At 48.6% G+C, this 21,401-nt stretch overlaps 6 protein-coding genes across 6 annotated transcripts; 3 read left to right on the top strand and 3 right to left on the bottom strand.

Moving 5' to 3' along the window:
* Positions 1–2,204: 2,204 nt before the first annotated feature.
* Positions 2,205–3,882, top strand: FTJAE_5361 (major facilitator superfamily transporter; the record flags this gene model as incomplete). The annotated part of the gene is made up of 3 exons (XM_037351860.1): positions 2,205–2,356; positions 2,412–2,780; positions 2,862–3,882. 3 exons carry the CDS (start codon positions 2,205–2,207, stop codon positions 3,880–3,882), a joined length of 1,542 nt encoding a protein of 513 aa, XP_037207524.1.
* Positions 3,883–5,667: 1,785 nt separating this feature from the next.
* FTJAE_5360 (ser-thr gpi-anchored family) lies at positions 5,668–6,514 on the bottom strand (the record flags this gene model as incomplete). The annotated part of the gene is made up of 2 exons (XM_037351859.1): positions 5,668–6,224; positions 6,283–6,514. The coding sequence occupies 2 exons, from the start codon at positions 6,512–6,514 to the stop codon at positions 5,668–5,670; spliced, it is 789 nt and encodes a 262-aa protein (XP_037207523.1).
* Positions 6,515–11,783: 5,269 nt separating this feature from the next.
* On the top strand, positions 11,784–13,306 carry FTJAE_5359 (will die slowly; the record flags this gene model as incomplete). The annotated part of the gene is made up of 2 exons (XM_037351857.1): positions 11,784–12,748; positions 12,799–13,306. The coding sequence occupies 2 exons, from the start codon at positions 11,784–11,786 to the stop codon at positions 13,304–13,306; spliced, it is 1,473 nt and encodes a 490-aa protein (XP_037207522.1).
* Positions 13,307–13,567: 261 nt separating this feature from the next.
* Positions 13,568–15,774, bottom strand: FTJAE_5358 (mitochondrial-type heat shock 70; the record flags this gene model as incomplete). Its single annotated transcript, XM_037351856.1, has 9 exons — positions 13,568–13,900; positions 13,952–14,174; positions 14,224–14,327; positions 14,380–14,482; positions 14,538–14,787; positions 14,847–14,913; positions 14,966–15,010; positions 15,059–15,632; positions 15,716–15,774. The coding sequence occupies 9 exons, from the start codon at positions 15,772–15,774 to the stop codon at positions 13,568–13,570; spliced, it is 1,758 nt and encodes a 585-aa protein (XP_037207521.1).
* A 664-nt stretch (positions 15,775–16,438) lies between these two features.
* FTJAE_5357 (uncharacterized protein) lies at positions 16,439–17,924 on the top strand (the record flags this gene model as incomplete). Its single annotated transcript, XM_037351855.1, has 2 exons — positions 16,439–17,378; positions 17,428–17,924. 2 exons carry the CDS (start codon positions 16,439–16,441, stop codon positions 17,922–17,924), a joined length of 1,437 nt encoding a protein of 478 aa, XP_037207520.1.
* A 1,056-nt stretch (positions 17,925–18,980) lies between these two features.
* FTJAE_5356 (repetitive proline-rich cell wall 1) lies at positions 18,981–20,382 on the bottom strand (the record flags this gene model as incomplete). The annotated part of the gene is made up of 2 exons (XM_037351854.1): positions 18,981–20,249; positions 20,299–20,382. 2 exons carry the CDS (start codon positions 20,380–20,382, stop codon positions 18,981–18,983), a joined length of 1,353 nt encoding a protein of 450 aa, XP_037207519.1.
* Between the last annotated feature and the right edge of the window lie 1,019 nt (positions 20,383–21,401).

Below are 21,401 nucleotides of genomic sequence, written 5' to 3'. Positions count from 1 at the left end.
GTTATTTTGATACTAGAAAATCCCGATAAAAGGCTGAGCCTAAGTCGAGGGACAGAAAAAATGTACTGCATTGGCACCCATTGGGGTTATGTCGCGGAAACTAAGTAAATATTCGTATTCGAGTTGAAGATTCTAGCTTCTGCCTCTGCCGATTTCGGCGCTTGTTTAAACACTCAAGGAGTTCCACTTACAACCTCGACGTTTTCAACAATAGGAACCAATTATCGTCGGGCTAACGTTGACAGCCTCAGGTTCACTGCTTCCAGAAAAAAAAGAATAGCAAGAATTGACAGCAGAAACACGCTGAGATATGTGTTGGCTTTTGGACGTCCAAGCGGACGGCACAGAAAGTTCCAAGCCTCAGATCCGTGAACCCAATATTGCTTTCCAGCGCTTTTAGTGGTCGCGCAGAGACGCCCGGTGGCTGTTTTGCTTTCGATAGTCGTTGAGTTACTCCAGGCTTGGGGGAAATTCGAGGTCTTTTTGTACTGCGCTGAGCATTCCACAGAGATTTAGAGAAGCTGGTGAACGGGCGTAGTAGCAAGTGCTTAGGTGCCTTTCCAAGGTTCTTGTGATGAGCGAGAAGCAGGGTGTTAATCACCAACTACCTATGATAGCGGATAGCCTGTTATCAGCGACAGGGCCATGGAACAGCCTATCTACAGAATGAAGATTCAGGGAGATCAAAGAGTCTTCTGGACCATTCAAAGGCCCTCAAAAGGTCATTTCTCGTGAACAGTCCCCTGGTGTTGTACTGCTAGACTGCCCAGTACCGACGATCCGGAGACCCCAAATCTTGACACGACACCACCGCATCAGAACGCCCGCGAAAAGATAGGATAATTCCCCAGCGCCTTGCCGTATCTGGTACGATCCTTTTGAGCTTTGGCCCAGGAATCAGGTCGTTTCCGAGTTCGAACCATTTTCTTATCTCCGTTGGTTCCAGAGCCTGTTCTCCCTTTATCGCTAAGACTCCAATCTATGCTATATATATGGCACTACCCCGCCACCTTTTGGCTCCGCGGAGATTCACATTTCAACGCTCCAAACACCACCACGGCCTTATCTCTCAACCGACTGGGTGCTAGTCAATGCCCCTGGACAAAAGCCACCCTACAGCGGCTCGGGGATCGCAGTAGCCTTGTCCCTTATCGCGGCTCTTGTCTGATCGCCCTGCTGCAGCCCGTCACGCCTGGCACCCCTGACCAATGGCATGTTGGATATTTGACCACGGACGACCAGCTTATCGTAGGTGAGCAGCTTGGCTTGCAGCTAGGAGCTCACCAGGCTAGTACGTCGTAGTAGCTTCGGTACATGGCCACCAGCCTGGACGCCTGATGATGATGCTGTTGCAGGCCTTATCTCGCCATGCCATGCCATGCCCACGCGAGGACGCGCCTTGTCTGCCGGTCTGCATTCTTTGAGACAGAACATGGAAACCCAAGTCAAAAAGCACATGCAAATACCTGCCATTACCTGCCATTCGTCTGAATCGTTATCTCTGTCGGTTAATCCAAATCCGAAAATTGGCTGCCGTTTCTCGCCCGTTTAACTGATTACGCCTTGACACTTAAGGTTATCTATCCAGGAGCTGCCAGGGGCTCATGGCATGTTTTTCTAAAACACCAACACATTTCTCGGATACTTCACATTGGAAAGAAAAACCTCTGAATATATAATTGCAGAGAAACTGTTTCGCCAAGAACGATCGTTACCGTTCGGAGGCTCCCACGTTATCAACTTATCGGCCACTGAGACTCTGTAACACTGCATTTCAACGGGCCGCTCTTAGCCCCCGTCATCAGCCCAGTTCTTATCGGATTAACGAGAAATCGTTTGCAGAAATCTGATTTGAGCATCTCCGGGCCTCCGGATTATCACTGGCTTGTTCACTCACCACAGTCTCGTTGAGACAGCAAAGCCAGATAGACCTCTTATCGACTCGAATTTCCACAAAAAGAATCCGGAGATACAGTTTTCGATATTCTTGTCAATCTGGGGTCGTGGGGTATACGGTATTCTCATTCTATATATCTTCTAAGCATTGTCCATTTCCAAAAAAGATATTCACCAAGCTCAACATCGACAAGCAACTCAGAGACAAAGGGAAGCCTCTTAGCTCTCACAAATTCTTTCATCCGTTCTCAAGAGAGTCAAATTAGTTGTCTTCACATTTCTCAATCTCATCGATTAGCTTGTTGAAGATGGGTTTTCAAATCGCCCACCTGTGGAAGGCCCCTGAGGTCAACCCCATCAGCCGAAAAGCACGAAGTGTGCCTATGCTCAACCCTATCGACATCTATGGTCGAGTATTCTCTTTCTCATGGCTCGGTTTCATGCTTGCTTTCTGGGCATGGTGAGTCTCAAAAAACCAAATGTTGATGATGTGATAATCTGACTGAGATTTACAGGTACACCTTTCCACCCCTGTTGACGGTCACTATCAAACAAGATCTTCATCTTACACCGGCTCAAATCGCAAACTCCAACATCGTATCTCTATCTGCTACTTTCTTCCTTCGATTCTTGACCGGCCCTCTGTGTGATCTGTATGGACCTCGACGTGTATTCGCCTACTTGATCCTCCTCGGCTGTTTCCCCATTGGCCTCGCACCGCTTGTCAACAGCGCCACTGGCTTATATATCTCTCGGTTCTTTATTGGCATTCTCGGTGCAACATTTGTACCTTGCCAGGTTTGGTGTACCGGTTTCTTCGATAAGAATGTTGTCGGCACTGCCAACGCCCTTGCTGGGGGCTGGGGTAATGCAGGTGGTGGAATGTAAGTGAACATCCTCTCATGACACTTAATGCCTTTTGACATGTAAGAATTGTCAAAGAACGGTTCTGACTTCCTGAATAGCACCTACTTCATCATGCCTGCCGTCTTCGACTCACTAGTAGCTCATCAAGGCATGTCCCCTTCCAAGGCATGGAGGGTTACTTTCATTGTCCCCTTGATCTGCCTGATCGTCTGCGGTCTTGGAATGCTATTCCTATGCCCCGACAGCCCTATGGGATCGTGGGAGGATCAGGCAATGCTCGTCAGGAAGAACATGGAGGCTCATGGAATGTCTAGCTCTGGTGACGTTACCCCCACTGTTACACCTGACCGCCGCGGTTCAGATGAGGAGAAGAACCCCGGTGAGGAGAAAGATGTCAAGGTTGGAGACCACGAGCACCCTATCTCGCGCAACGAGGCCATTGAGTTCGCCCGAGGCGAGGTCATTGTCAAGCCAACTCTTCATGAAGCCCTCCATGTCTGCTACTCTCCCCAGACCATCTTCCACGTGGCGACCTATGCATGCTCCTTCGGTGGCGAGCTTGCTATCAACGCCATCCTGAGCTCCTACTTCAAGAAGAACTTCCCCCACCTCGACCAGACCAAGGCCAGCAACTACGCCGCTATCTTTGGTTTCCTCAACTTCCTCAACCGACCTCTTGGTGGAGTCATTGCCGATATCATCTACAACAAGTGTGGACGCAACCTCTGGCTCAAGAAGGCCTGGATCGTCGCTTGCGGAGTGCTGGCTGGAGCTCTTCTCATTGTCATCGGAAAGGTCAACCCCTCTGAAGCCAATGGTGGTGATATAGGTACTTTGGTTGGCCTCGTCGTGGTCATGGCCATCTTCATCGAGGCTGGTAATGGTGCCAACTTTGCTCTTGTACCTCACGTTCACCCCTCTGCCAACGGTATTCTCTCAGGCCTGACCGGCGGCGGTGGTAACATTGGTGGTATCATGTTTGCTGTTGTCTTCCGCTTCATGCACGGTGGTAATGACTACGCCATGGGTCTCTGGGTCATTGGCATTATCACCATTGCATTGAACTTGGCGGTTTGCTGGATCCCTCCTCTGCCCAAGGGCCAGATTGGTGGCCACTAAGTGCAGAGTTGCAGTATTGGAAAAGTGAAAAATATGAATGGAATATACGTGTATTTTATGAGCTTGTTATATGGATTAAATGGCGAGCGGGCGCGCGCACTGGAATTGGTCACGATCTGGGAATGGTTAAACTATCGATTGGGATAGAAGGAATTGGTAGGGAACAGCTAGGATATCCCGCCGCATCAGGCTCGATGCGAGATTATTTCATGAATATTATTGGATTATTATTAAACAAATTTCCTCGAAGCAGTGCGTTTTCGACGTGCTTTTTATCATGCTTAGAGCGAAGTGACACATATTCAATGAGCCCAACCTCGCATTATTCTCATTCAGCTGTACACCGTAATCCATCATGATCATTATGATGGTCTTTGTATCACCTGTGACCCTCATTTGACAGCCGCTGATCAATTGATCTCATCTGTACCCAAGACCAAATGACGTGCGCAATGAGACATTTGATGGTCCTGTCGATCAGAAGCCACAAACGCCGCGCCAGTTTGACACAGAGACAAGAGGCGCGCTATAGTTGCACAGGACGGGAAACGGGCTTTTTTATGTCTCTCCATTGAGAAGTTGTGAGACGGGACACGAATATGAGACCTGCGTACGCAATCAACTACACGCCGAATTTTTACATGTCGCTGTTACTGGATCAACTTGACAACGAGACTTGGCATGTGTTTCTTATAAATAGGTCTCCATTGCCGTGATCCTCATACGATTGAATTGTCTTGTCGTGCTTGGAAGTGGGGATTACCATCAAGTGGCATTTTATGTCGACGCAGCTTTAGTTATGACAACAAACCCGTAACTACTCCGTACCCCTTGCACCAATTCTCAGCAGGGGTCCCATCACAAACATTTGATCAACAGGGAGGCTTAACAACAAAATAAACACCATGAACCAATCTTTAGTTACCCTCTCAAGGTATTTGCATTCCAGCCCGAGGGCCGTGGTATGAGGCTTCTAGCTCCTGCCAAGGCCGCCACTCCCGGTAACGGTCGAAACGAACGTTGACAGCTTTGCAATGCCTAAACATTCCTGCTAGCCATAGGGCCTCATTATTAGGTGGGTGTGTAGATAGCATATGATGGAGACGAGGCGACGTCAGGGAACTAATTGGTCAACTCGTCTCAACTTTCTACAAAATGAGAAGGGAACCTGGGATGGCAAGGACATGTAGACAAGCAAGTCCAATATAGAGGAGAATGATAAGCAGATGCTCGGTTTGCTCTACACAAAGAACCTGATCTGCAGTACTCCGTATATACGTTAGATTAACCAAGTGCCGCCCTAAATGCATATGCACCCAAGGGTACATGCTGGTCGTTTCATCCTACGAAAATCCTCATGTCCATACGAGCAAATTAGCAACTGTATCACTCATGATAGTTTAATGCAAAGCATAATGCAGTCAGTGTTGAAAAGAAATGGGTATTGTAGCAATAACACTAGTCGACAGGAATCTCTTGGGAAAACAAAGGCTGGGTCATATGTCTATTAGACGTAGCGGCGAAGGAACACATGGCAGCTACATCAGGGGAACTTGATCAAGACAAATAACCCAAGTGGGTTTTATAGTTTTTCCTCAATACATTAACAATCCAGAAAACCTTCCAACTCGTAGATACCAACAAAAGAAGCAACGTATGTGCGCAACAAAGGCCTGATATACCCAGACTGCTCCATACCTGAAGAAACGAGAAACCCTCTAAAATGCAGTCATGAAGTCATGACGCCACGCAGGAACCAAAGATTAGATTGGTGCGCGGCCTCGCTTACAGAGCGAAAGCGGCCATGACGAGACCAGCAACAACGGCAATGGGAGCGCCGAAGCGGGCAGCACCAGAGACGGGGACAGGAGTAGGGGTGGGCTGGCCGTAGACGGGGGGCTGGCTAGCGGACTGAGTAGGAACAACAGGAGGCTGAGCAGGGTGGGTGTAGACGGGAGGGTTGGGAGCAGTGCCGTTGTTGGCAGGGGGAGCAGGAGGAGCAGGGTAGTGGGTCTTGACAACGGGGACAAAGGTGGTGTGAGAACCAGCAGTGTTGTTGCAAGGGACGGTGACAGTCTCGGAAACAGCAACGACGGTGGTCTCAGGGACGGGGTAAGCGGGCTTGGTAGGCTTAGGGGCGACGGAGGAGGGGACCTCGTAGTCGTTCTTGGTCTGAGAGGGCTTGTCCTCGGACTTCTTGGCACCCTCGATCTTGAAGGGGAAAGAGTACTGGAAAACCTCGGGGTTGCTCTCGAGCTTGAGGACGAGACCGTAGACGTTCTCGGTTCCGAGGGTGGAGTCAATGGCCCAGCTGTAGGAAGCAGCGTCGTTGTCAATGCCAGCTAAAGGGTTCGTTAGTGAAACTGATCAAATATGCCGCCATCCGTCGTCTCTACTAACTGGCAATGGTCTTGATGGGGACCTGGGTGTTCTGGGTAGCACCACCGATCAGAGAGATGGAGATCTTCTCGCCGGAGTACTTGGGCTTGGCCTGCCAGGTGATCTCGAGGGTCTTTCCAGCGGAGACCTCCTCCCAGTTGGTGGGAGTGAGAACGGGGTCGAAGTCGGCGACCTGGGCGAGGGCCTTGGCGGCGAAGGCCATGAGGGCAGCGGCGGAGATGGTGAACTGCATCTTGAAGGCTGGATTTAGGAATTACGGTATATAGTAATTGTATCGAAGGAAAAAGAGAGACGGGGTTGGATAATAAGAAGCTGTAAAGCAACCTAAAATTATTAAGTATAAAAAAGAGTGTGGTAGGCTGAAAGCCGAAAAGAGTGACTGGTATGAAGGTGGTGGTGAAGAGAGAGAGAAAAAACAACAAGAAGCAGAGGATCAAGCTGGGGTTTTGTGATAAATGCCAGAGGGGGACTGGGTGTGCCACCAAAGCAGGACAGGGGTGGAGATTCACGGTACGTACCACTAAGACATCCTTCAGAGTTCCCAGGTTGGGCTAATCCCTGCGGGACCATTGAGCGCCGAGGGGGGCGCTAGTGCAGGTACCATGCTGGGCTCTCCACTGGGATGGGCTTTGTGTGCCTGCGATATCCACCACACCTCCCAGCCCAGCCCGTGCCTTACAGGACCTAGCTGCACCTGGCTGTTCCTGCGTCGGCGCTTATAGCGTCCATTAGGTAGCTTCCAGGTTAGCACGACGTCGACAAATTCAGGGCACAGAAGGCAACCCCAGCACAGCCTAATATTTGGGGGCCTCCCCACAAAACACTGTTGGTCGGTGAAGGCGCATGTTCAACGGCTAGCGGAACTACCTAGGTAGTCCAGGGGCAGGCTCTAAAGTCGGCGCGACAGTGGAGGGCATTGAATCTTGACTCACAGACAATGCTGTTCGCTAATTGGCAGTGTTTGTCAATGCACCCCTGAGCAGCCTTTCTTACTGCGCACCAGTCACAGAAACTGCGCTGAAATCCTTTGGAACCGAAAATTCGATGATCCTTCTTCCACAGGTCTCTTGATAGCCCAGTCCAGACCGATCATGGTTAGCAGCTCATCTACCACGAGAATTAGTCAGGGGAATCATCCAATGGATTGCCATGATGATACGCCATTGAGTTGTCCCATGAACACCCATAACAGAATCTCCGTTGTTTATTCCCCCCCTGGTGACCGATTGCGAATCTGGATCTGGAGCAATCTCTGCTAACATGTCTCTGGCCATGCCATGTCTTGTCTGTTCCGTCTTCCCGTCTCAATCGCTAATAGGTATGCGGACTCTATCTCTAGAGGGCCCTGCTGTGGACTGTCTGAATAGATCGGACCATGAGACCGAGATAATACCTGGGATCAGCATTGCTGTACATACTTGCTGCACTGCAGTGTGCAGCAAATGCACCCACGCACCTGCTCCTGTAGGCAAACATATCCTTGTCATCATTCGTCTGAAAAGATGGGATGTAATTAAACTCGAGTGGGAGAGGTTCTGTCGATTGGCTACAGGCTGGGGCGCACATGTCGGCGATTCGGAGACCCCTGCTTGGCATTGAACTGGGCCGCCTGTTGGTTCTCTTCCAACTCCTTTCCGATTGCTGACGGACACTGACTGATCCTTTTTTTTGCCGACTCATGACCCATGTTCGATACTCATCGAGACCTCTTCCCTAACAAGATTACCTAGGATTTCCAAAATCCAACTCCAGGGTCTCAGGGGTGCTAAGCCGGTTTCCGGGCCTGATCGCCGTGCCCCGAGATGATATGGCTATTCTTGTCTCTAATTATCGTCGCTTGCAGGTGTGGCAATCAAGAGTGCATTCGCTTGCTGTCTTTCTTGACTTGTTGTCTTGCATTCCAGCTCTTGGCAGGTTTGTGAGAACATCTGTGCTTTTCCCCTGCTTTTTCTTGTGGGACAGTTTACGTCAGCGTCAAAACCGTCTTGCAACATCGGAAGCAGAACAGGGCAAACAATTGAACCTGAAAGGGCAAGGACAAGGTCCTATCCGAAACAGGCGTTCGTTCTGTCTGCGGATAATATCAATACTGTTGCCAGAAATTCTATGGAATCTCTTGGCCCCGGTATAGAGTTGCAGATGAAACGCCCCAGCTAAACTCTGAGCCGGGTTGGCAACGGCTCTGTTTCCATAGCCTGGTATACGGAGTACTGGCAGACTGGATAACTTACCGAATGGGGGAGTCCCCGAAAAGGTTCAGCGGATGAGTTAGAGTTCCGTATAAGCTCCTATGTAGAACTCTACTCTAGTATTCATCAAGCTTGATGCTGGTTCATATCTCAATGCAGCTCGCCTAGCTAAGTGTTGATCAGCGAACAATTTTCCATAGGCTTACAGTAAAATTCGAGTAGTCTGCCACACCAAATAGTTTGTATGCCGTTTCTTTCAAACGATTGGGCTTGCTGAAGAAACAATCTTCTACAGGCCCTGTGTAGCCGCTGTGGCTCTTGTAGGGCTGCTTATTCCTGTACTGGCTTGGCATGGACCTCTCGATAGGTATCAAATAGGCGAGTTCGGCGCACAACGGCTCCAGTGACTAACAAGAGCCTGTTGGCATACCTAAACCTACGATACTACGTGGTATGTGCTGCTTGACGATCGTTTGTGACGTTGAAGTCAAAGGAAATTGAGCCGTTGAAACGATCACGGGGCATTATGGCACCATTTCCGATCTGCCGGCATTGCTGTTGGCGATGGCTCACGGAGTAATTTAACTACTCGGCTCGAGCACAGTGGCACACAACCAAATCACCAAATACCAGCAGTCTCTGCATGAGAAACCAACATGCCCTGAAAACAGGATGATTAATTCATTTATGCGAGATGGCTTCGGTGAGAGTTCCACAGCCGAGTCACAACTCCTAGCACATCACTCAGCTTTCTCATCCAGTGATTTCAAGTCACTCCAGCCGCTTCAAGCTCAATAATCCCCTCATGGCCAAAGCGTTTCTAGCCCCATAAAGAATATGGGTCAGCTCATCTGCTGGCCCCCTTGTGCAAGGACCCTCGCCCACTCCGCTTCGATAATGCGCTGACGCCAGAACCTTTTGACTATTGGTGTTGACTTCCATCCACCAATGGAACCGATAGCCACGCCGCATCTAATCTGCGATACAGAGTACACAATACTCCTTGAAGATTTTGCCTCGAAAATGGACGGCGAGTCCCAATTCAGCAGGCACAAGAATGACGTGCTCTAAGAGGTGTGTGCTGAAGATCACATTGTGGAAGCCTTGCAGGCTGTAGGTCTAGCTACCTAGGTAAGTTCCAATAGTCTGTTGCAGTTGAAGAGCAAATTACAGACCAGAGAGTCAAAGATATCATCCGGATCTTTTAGAGCACCACTGAACCACCTATCAACATCTCAACACGCAATGTCAACTTAATGCAATTAAATCAAGCAATTTTGAACGAATCAAATGCAGACGCCTGAACCGCACTTGGTCAAACGGTTGGTAGAACAGCGTTGACTCCAAACAGCCACAGCTGAGCAGTACAATAGGTAGTGCTAGCGACATGCCTTAGCGTCACCTCCACTCCATGTCACTATACAGACGGTATGCTTAACGCTTAATAGCAGCTCCCTAAGGTATCTTGGCTAACGGAACGGAGGTTTACTTACGCCACATTGCACTATTCTTGCTAAATTGCACCAGCGGTTTGGGTAACTTTACTGGCACGTTTCCAGAAATTGTCCCGACTCGTGGCCAAGACCTTAAGATTGCTTAGATCGAGATGCCCAGAGCGCCTCTGTACGATCAGATCGATATTTCGATGTTAAAGAAGCCCTCGAGTGAGAATGAAAAGCTCGAAATCCATGGAATGGTCGACTTATGCCGCCGGAATGTTGGCAAGTCTATGAGTAATGTCTCACGGCCATGTCGGTCACGGAATGTCTGATACTTGGCTGCTTGGCATGGATTTGCACTCAGGTTACGAAACTGACACACAAGGGATGACTTGAATAGAGATAACACTAGGAATAAGCAAAATGGCCACGATGGTCCCCAAATCGCTAGTCTCAGCCGCGACAACACATTAGTCCCGAATCAGTTCGAATGCAATTCATGCCGCAGGCAGAGTAGCCCACTATTGTAAGACCAGATCCTTCTCTTTTCAAGATTGAGTCAAAACAAACAAAAGGGGACACTTCAGAGACGCCACGGGTAGTTTCTTTCATGGTAAACGGCGCGGCACGCGATCAATAGCCTGAATTGAAGTCTGAACCGAAAGTAGTGGCTGCAGGTTCAATATCCCCCTTTCACAGAAGTCAAGAACTGACCAATGCATCCCAACATCAAAACTCTTGACCGCTTCCAATAGCATGCAAAAATCTAGATCCTAGCCTAGCACTCTTATTGCCTATACAATCGTCGCCAGCTGCAGCTGAACCGGTCTAAACACTGCGCTCCATCCATGGTAATAAAGGGGTCCAGCAGTTGATTCAGCACGGCGCAATGGAAAATATACAATACACCAAAATGTCGCAGATTGAACGCCGTGGCTGAACTACTGGACGCCCTCTCGCCCCGGTCTCAGAGACGATGATACCGAAAGCTTCTTTCTAACCGTACCAACGAGGTTATCATCTCTTAATATCGCCAGGGTCAAAACTCAAGGTTCTGTCGGACAATAAGGGTCTGCCTTACATGCTTGGGGAGCCAATGAAACTAAAGATCTTGATTCTGGATGAGAAAAAGATTCATGTAAGACCTAGGTAAGTTGGCTTAAATACACAGAGGTCTCTTAACTCTCTTGATGTGTTTATTTTGACAAGCTTCTCCATAGTATGAAGTGTTGTTACCCCCCGAGCCTTGTTACAAGCTCAGGGCGATAGGGGCATCCTGAAGCATCCACTGCTACCAGTAAACTTTAACCCCCAAACTTGAGTTTTCCATGAATCAGGGCATCGATTGCCTCAGTGACATCAACTGCCGAAAACATGCTTCTCTGTGATTGGGTTCCCCGGAGATGAGTACCTCAGAATTGCCCAAGTTGGAAGTTGATTGCTTCACTCCACAAGCCAAATGATTCCCTTTCCCCCCATTTCCCCAAACTATGGTAGTTTCCGGATCTTCAGGAGTGGCTTTTCGAGCCGACCAATAACAGCTTGTCAGTTAATTGCGCTCCTTGAATCACTGACGGTATAATTTTAGGAAGTGCAATTTCATGCAATGCGACCTTCAAAGTTTGATCACTATTCATTTTATGCGCCGACTCGAGTAAGATTAGTCCCTATTTTTAGTTGCATTAATCTTGTGTTCTTTGTTTCGTTCTTTGTCACATTTGTTTGTGCATTCATTGGGTGACGTCTTTCAGCCTCGTGCCCCACCTCCAGATAATTCCATCTCACTCGAGCGCCAAACTCGTCAGCCTTGTCACGACTACCTTCCACCCTTGACCTAGCATCATTAAAGAATCAGCCGCATTTTCACCTTGCAATGGCCTCTGAAGACGATCGCCCCAGTGATTCGCCCCGGAATAAGCGTCGTAAAACAAGCGGCGACTCTTCTCCTCCTTACGCGCCGCAACGCGACGCCCTAGACAACGATCGGTCACCTAGACCGTCTCGCCAACTATCGATACGAGACAACCGCCGCAATAGCAGGACCATCAGCCCAAGTCCTGGTGAAGATGGTGCTGGAAACAAATATTACGAAAGTCGTCGTACATCACGATCGAGATCACGGTCGAGGTCACGGTCTCTCTCTAGTATAGACTCCCGTAGACACTCGCGATCGCGATCCCGATTAACAACACGATCACATTCACCCCGCTCTTCACGTTCACGCTCACGCTCGCAACTATCCTTTCGTCGCTCCCGAACAGACTCCCTCTCCCCGCAGGGGGCTGAACCAACTCCTCCTCCAGAACCTTTCAAGCCCAACTATCGTGCCCGCCTTGTTCTTCATGGTCACACCAAGCCTGTCTCTCAGGTCCGAATATCACCTAATGGAAAATTCATCGCATCTGCATCAGCGGATGCTACTGTCAAGATATGGGACGCTACAACAGGCGAACACATGGATACACTAGTTGGGCACATGGCAGGCGTGAGCTGTCTTGCTTGGACACCTGATAGCAACACCATCGCAAGTGGTTCAGACGACAAAGCCATTCGTTTATGGGATCGCGTTACAGGCCGGCCAAAAACCACAACTCGAAAATCGGTAGCCGGTCAAGAAATGGGGCCGTTGAAAGGTCATCATAACTATATTCACTGTTTGGCATTCTCGCCAAAGGGCAACATCCTTGCAAGTGGTTCATACGATGAAGCTGTGTTCCTGTGGGATGTACGAGCGGGCAGGCTGATGCGAAGTTTACCTGCACATAGCGATCCTGTCAGTGGGGTTGACTTTTCTCGAGATGGCACGCTGGTCGTCAGTTGCTCGACAGATGGTTTGATGTATGGGCTCCCGAAGCTTCAGCTGGTTCATTTTGCTAACAAGTATATAGTCGCATTTGGGATACATCAACAGGCCAGTGCTTACGCACCCTTGTTCATGAAGACAACCCGGCTGTCGCCAATGTTTGCTTCTCCCCTAACGGACGCTTCGTCCTGGCTTTCAACCTTGACAACTGCATTCGCCTATGGGATTATGTTTCTGGTACCGTTAAAAAGACATATCAAGGCCACACCAATGAGAAGTTCGCTGTGGGTGGCTGTTTCGGAGTTCTGGAGGGGGCTCCTTTCATTGCATCTGCTAGCGAGGACGGCAGCATCGTCATGTGGGACGTAGTATCAAAGACAGTCTTACAAAGAGTAGAGGGTCACAAGGGTGTGTGCTTCTGGGTGGATGTCCATGGAGAGACGATGGTGACCGGAGGGCAGGACAACACAGTCAAGGTTTATCGACACATCAGAGATAACAACAAGGTGAACGGTGATATCGAAAAGGTGGATAAGGAGCCACACTCTGAGGGGTCACTGGCGCAACAAGACGTGGCTATGGAAGGGATATGAATGATGCCATGGAATAACGAAAGCGCAGGTTGTTAGGTTGTTACATATACTGTGATATCAGTATTAGCTATTCCGAGTACTTCGAATCATGAGACACGTTTTTGATCAATTCTCTGAATTGGTTCTACACTCAGTTCACCTAAAACATCAGAGCAAGCAAGTTTTAAATTGCGCGAAGCGCATGAAAACTTTCATCGCAATTTTTGGATGTCCAGCCATACTTCATGTCTCCATATCAAGAATTCCCAGAATCCAGCCGCCTTAACGAAACTGGACATCGACGTTGTGAGCACCGACACGTTTGCCCTCGTAATAGACTGTAAAGTCCACGGTTCCATCCTCACAGGTCATCTCGATATCAAAGCTGAGCCTGTGGTAAACTTTGCCTAGGGAGTTGGTGTAGGTTGGGAGAGACTCGAGGTTGATGTTGCGTGTCCAGCGGATCTCACATAGTTCGTTCACCGCTGGCCCCGAAGTTTCAGGGGGTGTGGGTTCAGAACAGATGTAGATGGTCTCAGACACATGGCTGATACGCTCAGAGAACAGTCGGTAGTAGTTATGTCGAACAGGCTTCTTAGTCAACATATTGTCGCCCTATCACTAAAGTCAGAATATCATTCTCTCAAGTGACGCCACGTTGCATACCTCCCGCAGAAACCACTGCATCTGGTTCGTAGCTTGCCACTCCTGTTCTTCTTCCGACCAACATTTGTCGCTTCGATGGTGCTTCTGCGAATCAAATTGGGTATCGAACATTACTCCATAGCTGTTTCGAGCTACCCGTGCGCCTACTGTCACACCTAGGGTTGCCGAGAGGCCGTGGTGTGTAATGCCGTGGACTACAGCGCCGCGGCAAATAGCTGACCAGCTATTTTCAATCGTCAGAACATCTCCACAAACTTTTTCCAAACACTTACGGCTTGTTCCCGCGCGACTGTAGGACTGTGCTCTCAAAAAAGGCACGCTGAAGCTTGTCGTACAGATACGAGCTACGACCGAAGCCACCGACGAGAATGATGTACTATTTGTGTCAGCTTGCTACAGTTCTGCCTGGGTTGTTCTTATTTTGTTACCTTTGCTGGCTTCCCAAGCTTTGACTTGACAGCCTGAGCCTGTCGACGAACAAGCCCCTCAATCTTGTCGACGATAGGAGTGTATGCAGACAAAATGTCACTTCTGTAAGGAGATGAGGAAATATTCGAAGGAAGAACCTGACCCTGATATAACTTACGAGCTAAGTTCCAGCGTCTTTCGCCGTTTGAGCTTTCCGCTGGAGCTCGTGGCATTGCAATTGTCAGGTAGGTCGATGACCCAGTCCCTGTTCTGGTTAGAGAATTGAGGCTTAATTCCATGCTCCCACCATTCGTTCAAGAACTTTTTCTCCTCGACAGAGGTGACGCTGTCCCATGACCCACGCGTGAGCTTTCGTTTGATGAGCTTCAGAAACCTTTCGTCAAGAAAAACGCCTCCGCAGAGTCCCCCTAAGAGATAAGTTGGTGTCTGTGTTTTTTTTTTTTTTTTTGTATCTTTAAGAACTTACCGTCACCTTTGACACACTCTTTGACCACAAATGGGGAGACTGACTCAATTTGATAGCTGATGAGATCCTGCAGCATGTTAGTGTGCTGGGCAGCTCAGGAGAGGTCATGCCGAGCTTACAACGGTTCCTCCTCCAGCATCACAAATGACCATCGTATCCCCAATCTGGATATGCTCAGCTCATCCTCTTGACAACTGTTCTTGGGATCTTACCTTCATGGTTGACCTCTTCGAAAGATCCTTGATGGTAGCTAGGGCTGCAGCCTCCGGCTCTGAGATGAAACGAAGTTTGGTCTCACCGCATAATCGAGCATCAAGAATACCTGAGGTTTTGGCAGCCTGCTTCATGCGTTGCTGAGCGTAAGGGGGCCAGATTGCAGGCAGGGTAATCACAACGTGAAATGGTGACTTTGTCAGCAGGTCCACTCCAACAGCTCGTTGGATAGAGTCAATGGCATGATTCCAGAGCTTTCGTAAATAGCAAGCGATGACTTCCACTGGATCCTTCTTCGTCTTATCCAGAAGTTTTTGGGCATGGCGGAGCTGCGAGGACCTCGAAACACTGATGGGAATATCCTCATTATCGAGCAATAGAAGCTTGAACCACTTCAGGGCATCTTCACTGGCGGGGATTGAGTAGCCCCAGGATGTGTCTTTGTTGTCGTCGTAGAGCAACTGAGTAGGGGCTTTCTCAACGTCAAAACAACGGTTAAACTCAGAGTCCCAGCTTGTGACAAGTTCGATCTCTTCCGGTTCTCTAGAATACGCCCAAGCAATTCCCGAGTACCTAGAGAGGGTTTGACCGTTAGCGATGCCAGTTGCTTGAAAATAATCCCTGGACGTCTAGAGAGGAGAGCAGGCAGAACTCACGTTGTCCCGAAGTCGAGTCCAATGATGATGAAATCATCGACTGGCTTGTTGGTCGTCATCTTGGATGCTTCTCGGTGATAGAGAGGCGTCTCAAGCTCTGTACCGTTGAGGGCAATGCTGTGATCAGAGGTTGTGAAACAAAGATGCTATCAAAGATGAGCCGTCAGCTGCTCAATCATGAGATGAAATGAAAGAGGAGAGCGAAAAAAGTAGAGAGGCAGAATTAAATAGAGCTACCACCTCCGAGATTCTAACGTTCAAACAGCAGTGATTCATTGTCACTGCAATGCGAATCATAAGCACTCGGTGATTCCCGTGTTTGCTACCAAGTTTCTGAGAACATAGTAATGACACCCCCTGTAGGCTCTCGTATTTGCTTCTCTTTTTCTTTTCTCTTACTCCATCTCCTGGTATATTTCTCCGTTCTCTTGGATCCGGGGTATGGGTGTCTTTCCATCCACAGACAGACTTTACATGATCAGAGCTCTTTAAACCAGGACATATCGGGTCCTCAACCCCAGGTAACTTTATGTTTCATCTCTAAATCAGTCGTCACTGATTACTCTCAAGATACTACCGTCAGTCATTGATCCGGGCAATGCTTTCTTGAACGTCCTATCCTCCTACTTTCCTAGGCACAGCATATACTCCTACGTGTTCTAGATATTGACTACGGAGGCACTTTGCGGGTTTTTATTCTCACTTCTACACCAGCTAAGAACTATGGAGGCTCAAAACCCGAACCTAAAGCCAGGGCTTCCTCTTGATCTCGAAACTGAAGTGTCTGGACCTCTTAACACCAACATGGACCAGAGCACTCCTTCCACAAAACATGAACACGATTCAGATGCTATCTTGGGCAGTGTCCCGAAGTTCTCTGGTTCTCTTGATCACCCAATTGGCGTTGAAGTACAAGACAACCATCAAAGCCACACAGGTCCCATGCAGGCTGGCAATACGCCTAATGACTGGACTGTGGAGGATGTCTTCACAGTTCAGCAAGAGACCAATGCTGCATTCTTAGACGACATTCGTCGAATTTCTTCAACTGAAAGACTAAACTTAGCTAAAATGGTACAGAGCGAGTCACAGAACGGTATGGATCGAATTTGCAACTACTTCAAGGGGCTCGCTGCTCAGCCTGTTCAGTCCCCGACTGCCTCAACCATTACAGAACTCCGTGCTCAGCTGAAGACGGAGAAAAACAACTTGCAGAAGCTCTCTGGTGATTACAGCAATCAAGTCCAGCACTCCCATAAACAAAAGCAAATCCTCGAAAAATTAAATGCCAAACTGGATGATGCTCTTCGCGAAAGAGACCAGCTACGCCAGCTTCTGGACGGTGGTTCTCTGGCAAACTCTCATAAAGCCACCGATGATTCAATCCATGGCAAATGGAAGGAGCTCTCTTACAATATTCGTTGTCTGGCTCGCCACCTTGCCCAAAATTCTCCTCAGCAGCAACTTGACGACGTTGCTAGGGAGAGGCTACGATTTATCTCCAGGGACTATTACACACTTCTCGAAGACGACGATTACCGAGAGCTTATTCTCATGAGCTATCTATGGGTTACTGTCCAAGACAACGTGTTCGACGCCAGACGGACCGTTTGGGGTGGGCCTGAGTTGAAGTCATTCAAGGCTGTTCGTGATAGCATTATCAGTAAGTATATGCTTTGTACTTTCCGTTATGGCATTTCTAACCCTCAAAGCTCGTGTTGGAGATGGTATTAATATCCCCAACTGTGATGACCCTATCGCTCATGCTGCACGGTGGCTGGCCCAAGGTTCAGCAATGATGGGCAGCCTTTGGGAAAGAGATGACCGTGGTTTCAGACGTCTCGTACTCGCTGAAGCCAAGCTCCTGAGACCATTTTATTCAACTCACCAGTCTATGGCAGACAGATGTGATAGGAAAATTATCGACCAACTAAGAGACATTCTGAACTCAGCAATCGAAGTTGACGAGATGATGATGCGCTCCAAAGCGATTTTCCAAGTTCACTGGCGAGATCGATCCCAGAGTCCCAAATCTGCTGCTAGGTGGAATGAAAATGCCATGGATTCAGTAGCCTCTACGAAGGTCGTATCACCTAGAAGTCGGGTTGTTTTCTTCATCTCCCCAGTTGTCTACAAGACTGGCACCGCTGATGGACAGAGGTACGATTCTCAGATGGTGTTGGCCAAGGCTTCTGTGGTCTGCGACTGACCTTGCGTCATTACTTACTCCCTACGAGAGAGGAAAGATTCGGATGGCGAGTTGCGTCATGCAAGAAAATCAGTGAGGAGAAAAACACTAAGGATGGAAAGTTATCAGCAACGAACCCATTACGGATCATATTCACACCTTCCATGTCGTCTACCCCTTTTGGTGCAGGATTCGGAGGACTTTATTGTACCCCAGTCACTTCTAACAGTTCGTTCACATCATCACAGACAGGCACAGATAACAGATTGATAACTTGCACCTTGCACTTGTTTCCATGTTGGGATCCCAAATTCTAAGGCGTCTGAAGTGGAAGGCAACCATATGGTAATCTTAAGGTATAACGACGAAGTGTAACAGTATTAAAGCTCTTCAGAACATCTCCTACTTTTAACGGTATTGACCACTATTCTGGACCTCGCTCAGGGGGCAAGAAAATATCAGACTTTGATACAGTGTATCAAGATAAACTTAGCAAAAGGTATCCTAAGTTGTATCCCAAAGTTATACTAAAGTTATACCAAGTTACCTAAGTCTTTTCGTCACTTGGGATCAAAGTCCCAGGTTTTCTTTCCTCCCCTAGACTGTGATATCGGAACTTATAACTACTGACGTAGTTTTCTCATCCTGTTTGACTAACATTGATGGTGCATTCTGTGCCGGAGTAGCCTCATTACGCACCCTGAACTTCATAATGCAGACCGAGTAACCTGGGAACAAAATATCTCGAAGCGTTCGAACACATTATACTTTTTAACTCAAATAAATAGAAGCGAAGTACATCAAAGACGTATCATCCACCATACTCCCTCCCCCTAGATTAACAGTATTGACCACTGTCTCGTATCCTAACCATTCCATGTATGCATCTATGTCACACTCTTCCGAACCCCCAATTAGATATTAAACAAAATCCACCAACTCCAAATCCAAAAAATGCTGTCTGTACAAAGGAGCTATGTCATCGAAAGTATTGTCGTTACTGACTCAAGCGCTGAGTCCCAGCCCAATCTTGACAGCCGCACCTTGTCCGCCTTGTCGTGGTTGCTAGTAGTCGGCTCAAGTTGTTGTGGGATAGGGCGTCTCAGTAGCACTCGTTGTGGGAGTCTCGGTCTCGGTCTCGTAAATCGTTGTGTCCAGGGTACTGGTAACGTCCTCGGATGCTGGGTAGGTTGGGATCACTGGGAGGGTCTCTGAGCTGGTAGTCTCAGCAGGTGTCTCCGTTTCTGCGCTGGTGGAAGTTGAGATGATAGGGTCTACGGTTGAGGAATTTCCTGGTACCGAGTAGGCGGGCTTAGTGTAGACTGGTGGGGTATAGACGGCCTTGTCACTAGTTGTCGAGATAACTGGTGGCACAACGGTTGATGAGTTGCTGGGCTGGGAGTAGACCGGCTTAGTGTAAACAGGAGGCGTATACGTAGGAGTTTCTACAGGCTTCGTGTAGACAGGAGGATCAACGGTGGATGAGTTTCCAGGAATGACAGGCTGGGAGTAGGCTGGCTTGGTATAGACCGGAGGCGTGTAGATGGGGCTATCGACGGGCTTGGTGTAAGTGGGAGTCTCATAAGTCGAAGAGTTGCCAGGTAAGATGGGCTTTGTGTAGACAGGAGCCGAGTACGTCGGTGTATCTACAGGCTTAGTGTACACGGGGACTGTTCCATTTCCAGTAGCAACTGAGGAATAGACAGGCTTGGTATACACAGGAGGGACATAGCCTGACTGTGTGCCAGTGGAGTTACCATAAGTAGGGTCCGAGTACACAGGCTTGGTATAGACCGGTTTAGTGTAGACAGGAGGAGAGACGTAGCCATTGGCAGTGCTGTAGACTGCGCTCTGTCCAGGAGTTTGATAACCGGTGGGCGTAGAGGCAGAGTATCCAATAGTAGAGTTCATGTAAGGGTAGTCATTCTTGGTCTGAGAAGGCGCCGCATAGGTCGAGTTGGCGGGATAAGGAGATCCGGAGTTCTGCTCGCCGTATGGCATGGTTGAAGCATACTTGCTAGGGGGCACGTAGATGGTGTTGCTAATGGTCAAGGTCTTGGTGCAGTCGTGGCAGACAGCAGTGGTGTAGTAAGATCCATTGGAAGAAGCAGTGACAGTGACAGTGACATCGACAGTCTTGGTAGAGACAAACACGTAGTTAGAAGGACATTGGATGCTTGGCTCAAGAGTTGTCGAGTGAGTTGTCGGTGTGGTGGTGTTCTTGGTGGCCGCGTAGGTGTTGACAGGAGTGTATGTGTCGACAGGAGTGTATGTGTTCACGGGAGTATAGCTGGGAGGGTCGTAGGCGTTTCCATTGGGAGACCGAGCAACTCGATGCTGCTGGAACTGTCAATGGTTAGATTGTGTTTACTAGTGTAAGTGATAGAGCTCATACAGAACTGAACCAAGAACCTCGAGGAGCAGCTTCCACTCCCGTGCCCAGGAGGCCGACGGCACCAACAATTGCAGGCAGACGCATCTTTAGATTGAGACTCTATGAATATTGAAGACAAGAATGAGAGTAGCCAAGAGAATGCGAGGCTGTTTGTGAGAGTGAAGGCGATGCTGAGTCTGGTGGTGAGATATTCATTTTCGGGACGCATCCCATCATCCTTAAGTACGGCTTCATTTTCCCAAGGGTTTTTCTGAAGGAGCTGCGTATAAGTCAAAGGGTAGAAATATTGAAGTTGAATATTGAACAAATTGATGTCAGAAAGGGTGCTATATTGAAAGAGGGATGTTTGCTGAATACAGAAGGGCGGCGGTTTTGGTGGTGAAGCGGGGACACTTTATCGATTCAAGGGAGTTCGCACCAACCAAACAGCCTCGATCTTGATGGGACAATAGGGACAAAGGGCGGAAGAAGCAATTAATTTGTCGACAAGGCCAGGGAATCAAAGACATTTATGAATATTCCATTGCCAATCATGCCCCTAGAGCGCGACTGCGACAACCTTATTGCTCGACAGACAACTCGATATGAGACAAATTCAAGGTGGACGGGAGATTGATAGTAATAGTAATAATCTATTGTTCATATGTCGTCGATTCGATAAAGGGCAATTTATTCATCTCGCGCGCGTTTGACTCTTTACAAGTTGCACGACCACGTCGTAAGACAACGCGTTGCTGAGTCCAATCAAGATAACAAAAATTGCACGCGATTCGTCTCAGTGTGCCCTTCACAGCCAATTCAACTGGCGTGATCTGTGGGTATGGTAGTATCATTGTGTGTCAATCATAGTGTGTCTGCGTGGTTCTTCCTGTCGAACAGTCCGTACGTGCAGGAATGGGTATCAAGAGGGCCACGCAATCGCCGTCGTGCCCTTTGTAAAAAGCTAACAAAAAACCAACAACAAAAAAAACCATATGCTTATGCCGCAAAAATCATCAATAACCTGCCGTCCCGCGATGCAATCATGTAAAATCGAGCATTGTCCCAGGCTAGCTCGAGTCAAGTCCGTCATACGCCGTGGCCCCTCTTGAGATATTCCATCT

This window comes from Fusarium tjaetaba, assembly GCF_013396195.1.
Source record: "Fusarium tjaetaba strain NRRL 66243 chromosome Unknown NRRL66243_c0000103, whole genome shotgun sequence".
Lineage (NCBI taxonomy): Eukaryota > Fungi > Ascomycota > Sordariomycetes > Hypocreales > Nectriaceae > Fusarium > Fusarium tjaetaba.
This window is presented reverse-complemented; position numbering and strand designations above follow the sequence as displayed.